The sequence below is a fragment of the Chinchilla lanigera genome, unplaced genomic scaffold (assembly GCF_000276665.1).
Source record: "Chinchilla lanigera isolate Chin_1 unplaced genomic scaffold, ChiLan1.0 scaffold00172, whole genome shotgun sequence".
NCBI classification, from domain to species: domain Eukaryota; kingdom Metazoa; phylum Chordata; class Mammalia; order Rodentia; family Chinchillidae; genus Chinchilla; species Chinchilla lanigera.
The window spans coordinates 524,518-530,023 of NW_004955573.1; the positions used below are offsets into that span (position 1 = coordinate 524,518).

Below are 5,506 nucleotides of genomic sequence, written 5' to 3' on the forward strand. Positions count from 1 at the left end.
TCTTCCGGAACCTGGTGAGCCTGCAGGTGCCCGAGGAGCAGGTTCTGAACGCCGCGCTGCGGGAGAGGCTGCCGCCGCAGGCCCGAGCCCCGCCCCCGAAGGTGACGGGACCGCCGCCGGCTCCCTCCCGCGTCCCCTGCCCGCCCTCGCCGCGGACCCTGCGCTCTCCCCGAGTCTAACCTGGCTTTGGGCACCGATTCTAACAGGAGCCACCTGGACCAGGGCCGGACATGACCGTGTTGTGCGACCCAGACTCGTTGTGCTATGAATCGCCACATCTGACCGTGGATGGGCTGCCCCCTCTCCGCCTTCAAGCCCGGACCCGTCCCCCGGAGGACACCTTCCTCATGCACCGGACACTGAGGCGGTGGGAGGCTTAGATGCCAAAGCTCCCTCGATCGCTGGTTCTTATTTTTGTGCGTAAAAACTTTTTCGGAATAAAATGATTTTGCTAATAGAGGAGACTTTAGGCAGCCAAACATGAGGCTAAACCCTACCAGGGGTTTGTCCCCTTCACTGCAGGCTGGACAGAGTCTGCGGCCTTCTTTTTGGGAACTGGGTAAAGTGATGGCAAGTGGAAAACACTAAGTCAGGCCAGGCGTGGTGGCGCACGCCTGTAATCCCAGCACTGGGGAGGCTGAGGCAGGAGGATCCTTTCAAGTTCGAGACCAGCTTGGGCTAACAAAGGGAGCTCAAGGCCATCCTGAACTGCAATAGCGAGATCGTGTCTCAGAAAGACAAAAAAAAAAGAAAACGCTAATTCAGAAATTCGATAGCTTTCTGCCTGCCTCCCCCCTCCAGTAATTACAGCCACCACTTTGATGTCACTAGGCTCAAGCAATTAGCAGTTAAAATGTAGGTTCCCAACTAGGTAGGTAAAGTTCACTGGTAAGGTGTGAGCTTAGCATCCACAAGGCCCATGCCCAAACACAGGCCCACACAAAAGTTCTTCAGTTCCCACTGATAGGTAGAATTTTAGGTGTCCCTTAGAAAGAAAAAAAAAAAGTATCTTCCCATCCCCCCATGTGGGTCTCTGCCTATCACATTTATGGGTGACTCTCCTTAATTGTCTCCAGCCTGTAAGGCAACCCTTTGCACCGAGTTACTGCAATTACCTGCCTGCTTTACCTTTAAGGGCCATTTTGTTTACACCTGACCCAAGAGTGCTCAGGATCTGCTGAATGTTAAAGGCTCCAGTGAACCTTGCCAAACCACTTAAGATCTTCATGCTGCTAACAGCCTATAGATTCCACAAACACAAAAAGATGAGTGGTGGCTCCGACCCTGAGTATTATTCTAGCTCCATCACCAGTATTAAGTCCTGCAAAGTTAACGTTTTGCCCAAAGCTCCCACAAAATAGTTAAAAAGTTTTGAAGGACGTTGAACTCAACTTGCACATCATAAACTGTATTATACCTCCCTTTTCCTGATACAGATTTGACTAGCACTCAGCAGTCTCCCCAACCCTGGAAACCTGCCCTCTTGAGACCTGAGAATTGACTGGAAGCACAGCTTCTACTGAGAGGTGCCATCCCTTCCACAGCTAGAAAGCAGCAGACACAGGTGTGGGGGCCATTGCCCTAGACATCAAGTTTATTGTGCTCTCATATCCCAAACCCAGCCCTCTCCCCCACTGGGGGACAGCAGAAGGAAGGATTTTCACAGTACTGTGTGCCTCCCTGCCAAGCTTCCCCCTCTAACCCTCAGCCAGTTCTGTGGTCCACTGAAATGCAGCTAGAGAAAAGGGCTGAGGATAATAGAGAATCTCCCTGGGAGAGCAGAAGGAAAGGATTAGAGAATTTGATGCTTGCCACTTCCCACGCCCTAGAAGAACAGATCAGCAAACAGTCCATGCCATCTAGCCCAGCAGGCCAGGGGAGCGGAAGATGACAGTAACTCCAGCACAGCTGGACTTGCTTCTCAAATGCCAGAGGATGTGGGGAGGAGGCTGGAGCAGCAACTTAAAAGCTTTCTTTGCAGATCCAAGAAAGGAAACTTTATAGAGTCAGAAAGACCTTGGGATACTTTCCTCTTCCCCCAGGTCTTTATGAGCATCGAGGGCAGCCTCTTTCACAGGGTCTCTTCAGGGGCCACTTAGTGGCTGGGGGAATGGGCCTTGTGGAACAGGTACACAGGACGCTGGAAGCCTAAGTAAGGAGAAAACGTGCAATCAGGAAACAGGTTAGCAGGGCCTTGGGATTCCGCAGGGTCTGCACCCTCTCAGCCAACACTGGCCTTCCTCAACAAAACGAGCCAGACCTACCTTTGGAGGTGTTGTGGGGTGTGGCCACGAGCTCGTAGCTGGAGAAGCCCACTTCTGGGGATGTCAGGTAGGAACTGAACTGTTCTGGCTTCAGCTGGATTCGATAGTAGTTCTTGTAGATTGTTTCCTGGGGAGAAGAAAGGCAGGGGGTTCATGTTAAGTAACTGCCTCCCACCTTGGCCCTCAATGATACCCACCCAGAGCGCCCTTCCCCTTGCTCAGTCTCCCTGGAGGCCTTTCTTGCCCCAGCGAAAGGATAATTTCCATTTGCACAGAAATGCAACTCACTGTGAGAGTCTTTCTCTTGCCATAGGATGACCATGGTTGGGGCTCTAGGACCAGGATGCCCCCAGGGCGTAGGTGCCTGTAGATCCTTCGGAACATTCGCTTCAATCCCTCATCTCCCCAGTTCAGATGCACCCACTTGGTGAGGCTGAGGCAGAGCACCACATCATACTCGGCTGTCTGGGCCTCCACCAACTCATCTCGATCCAGCACGTAGTTGCCCTAAGGGCAAGAATGGGTTGAGGTTAGTAGGGGACCCAAAAAACCACTGGCCTTCACAACTGGTGTGCAACTGACAAATTCCTACAGCTGCACTTCAGCTGGTGGTCATATTTTTCTCTTTGTAATCCTTGCAGAACTTCCCAAAGGGACTCTGTTTTAGTCTCATCTTCTCTTTATACATTCCTGGCTCTGCTTCCAATGGGGGACAAACTAAACACATTTAAGAAGGAGCCTGGGTGATTTTAAATGGAACTGGGCTGGGCATGGTGGTGCAAGCCTGTAAGCCCAGCAAATCGGGAGGCTGAGGCAGGAGGATCACTGTGAGTTTCAGGCCAGCGGGGGTACAAAGTGAGTTCAAGGCCTGCCTGAATTGCATAGTGAAACCCTGTCTCAAAAAGAAAAATTGAGCAACTGATCGTTGAGATTTTCTCAGCTGTGGTGCTCCCACACACAATTATGAGGCAGTTACTTACTGTCATACAAGGGGATCTAGCTTAGGTTAAAAGGAGACCCATGGGTCCTTGGGCTGGGCAAAATTTCTGGCCTATTCTTTATCTGAAATGAAAAGCCACATCCCACAGGAAACCTTTTCTAGATGATAAGCTCACCATTACCCTCTGGAATGTCCTTTCTTCAGGCTTAACCGACACACTGGCAGACATTTCTGCAGAAAGCTTAGAAGGACAGTTTTGTGGAAAGCTATGTGCAATCAGGGGTCAAGCATGCTGCCAGGCGCTTCCTCCATACAGAACAGCCTCTGTCGTCCTCCTGTTATCCAGGGTCAACATGAAGAAAACCTAAAGCCTAGCTGCTGGGTTGTGTTCCTGAAAACTGACCCTTCAACAAACTGTATCTAGGGAAACGAAAGCAGGTGACAGAAATATAGTCCCTACCAAAGGACCAACACGACACATACTAAATCTGCCACTATCCTAGTCTGTACCCCCACCCTAAGATATCTCCTTCTGACACTCAAACCTTCAGGTCTCTGAGTAGGTTCTAGGAGCAGGTTTCATCTGGACTGAATTCTCAAGTGGCAGCAAGCACCTTCTAGAAATCAGAGCTATAGGAATCACCCCTATCTTGGGGCAGAGATCCTTGCAGTCCTGAGAACAACCCCAGGGGTAAAGCCCCAAGGTAAGAGACACCACATTCCCAGGTTACAGCAGCAAGAGAAACCCAGCAGAGGTCCTCCCTGACCAATCCAGACCTTTCTCTTGAAGAGCTGGTTTTCCTAGTGAGGAGTGGATACAGGGAAACACCTCGGGGTAATAACCATTCCACCACTTTCCCAATCTCATCTTCATACCTGGCCCCTATTCCAAGGGCCTTCAGACTCTTACCGTGACGAAGACAACATTGTTGGGGAAGACAGATGTGTCTGCTCCATCCAAGGGGACTTGGGGTGCAGCAATGGGACCTCGGCTGGCTGTCAGCGAGGCTGGGAAGCAGCTCCTTTTTCTGATGGTGGCAGTGCCTTCCTCACCTTCTCCTGCTGGGTTCTCCTCGGAAGTCTGGGGTGGGAGACGCAGCTCCTCAGACAGATAGTGTCTGATATTTTGGCGGGCTGAGTGGATGAGCCGGGCATCGATATCCAGCCCCACCATTCGGGATGGGCCCCACTTGCAGGCAATGCTCAGGGTGAGATGGCCCACATTGCAGCCGAGATCCAGGACGTCCCGACCCCGAAACCACTCTGGCTTCAACACCCGAAGGCGCCCATCCTCACAGGAAGGATTGCGATACCCATAGTACTTGCAATAATTCCCGTACTGGAACTTGCGCTGTTGCTTTTTGAAGCCTGCTGCAGGTAGCGGGTGGTGACGGCCTCCCCCACTCCCGCGGCCCTTTTCCTTGGGACCCTGGCCTCCACCCCTAGCCCCAGCCTCCGACTTGCTGGAAGTCCTGCGACGTTTGCGATGTCGGGAGGAGGAAGACGAGGGTGCAGAGGTAACTGAGGCAGCTGGAGGGGCTGAAAGGGAGCCTGAGGGACCCTGCAGGGCTGATGGAAGGGGAGACACGACCTCATCCCTGCAGTTGATGGCTGTGTTGAGTTCATAGGGTTGGGGGGCATCCCGGTTCTGGCCCCGGTGCCGATGCTGCTGCGTGGCACCCTCCCCTTGGAGTGAGGGGGTCAGGGGGGCCGTGGGCAGCACAGCGTGGCTATCGCTCCCTCCAGATGCCTGCTGCTGTTGGTGGTGCTGTCCCCGGTGTCTATGCCGCTTGCGACCAGTCTTGAGTGGCGAAGCAAGAACTACGTGGGCCTCATCAGTGCAAGTATTGAGACTGAGCGGGTCTGTGATATCTTTGGGGATGAGGATCTCCACTGGATCGCGCCCCTTGGCCGGAAGTGGGGATGATTTAGGGGTCTCCGCATTGAGTGCACGACTCACTTCCTCATCCAGGAGGCTATTCAGGTTCAGGGGATCAAAGATATTGCCCCCCAGGAGGAAGTTGGAGGGCAACACTGGGTCACAGTCCGAATTCACCCGCCGGCGTCTCTTAAATGCCGGATGTTTGAAGCCTCCTCCACCTCCTCCCACATTACAGCTATTTCTCCTCTTGCCCCCACCTCCCCCGGGAGGCCGGTGGGGCTGGTAGCCATTTCGGGGCCGAGGAGGGGCAGGGGGCCCCAGGTCTGTCCCAGCTCCTCCCCGGCGCTCCTCCCCCACGTCCGGGGGAGCGGCTCGCCCGTGGGGCTCGGCCAGGCGGGCCTCTCCGTGCGGCTGCGCCTG

The 5,506-nt window shown here is 53.6% G+C and overlaps 2 protein-coding genes across 2 annotated transcripts in view; one reads left to right on the forward strand and one right to left on the reverse strand.

The window, feature by feature from the left end:
- The window catches only part of Ppp1r35 (protein phosphatase 1, regulatory subunit 35), a gene marked incomplete in the record, with an annotated part of 1,468 nt that extends 1,006 nt beyond the window's left edge, over positions 1-462 (forward strand). Inside the window, 2 exon segments of the mRNA XM_013509474.1 lie at positions 1-101; positions 207-462. Coding sequence (XP_013364928.1) covers positions 1-101; positions 207-380 — 275 coding nt within the window.
- Positions 463-1,565: 1,103 nt separating this feature from the next.
- The window catches only part of Mepce (methylphosphate capping enzyme), a gene marked incomplete in the record, with an annotated part of 5,140 nt that continues 1,199 nt past the window's right edge, over positions 1,566-5,506 (reverse strand). The window contains 4 exon segments of the mRNA XM_013509475.1: positions 1,566-2,148; positions 2,265-2,391; positions 2,553-2,771; positions 4,115-5,506. Of these exon segments, the coding sequence (XP_013364929.1) occupies positions 2,096-2,148; positions 2,265-2,391; positions 2,553-2,771; positions 4,115-5,506 (1,791 nt within the window).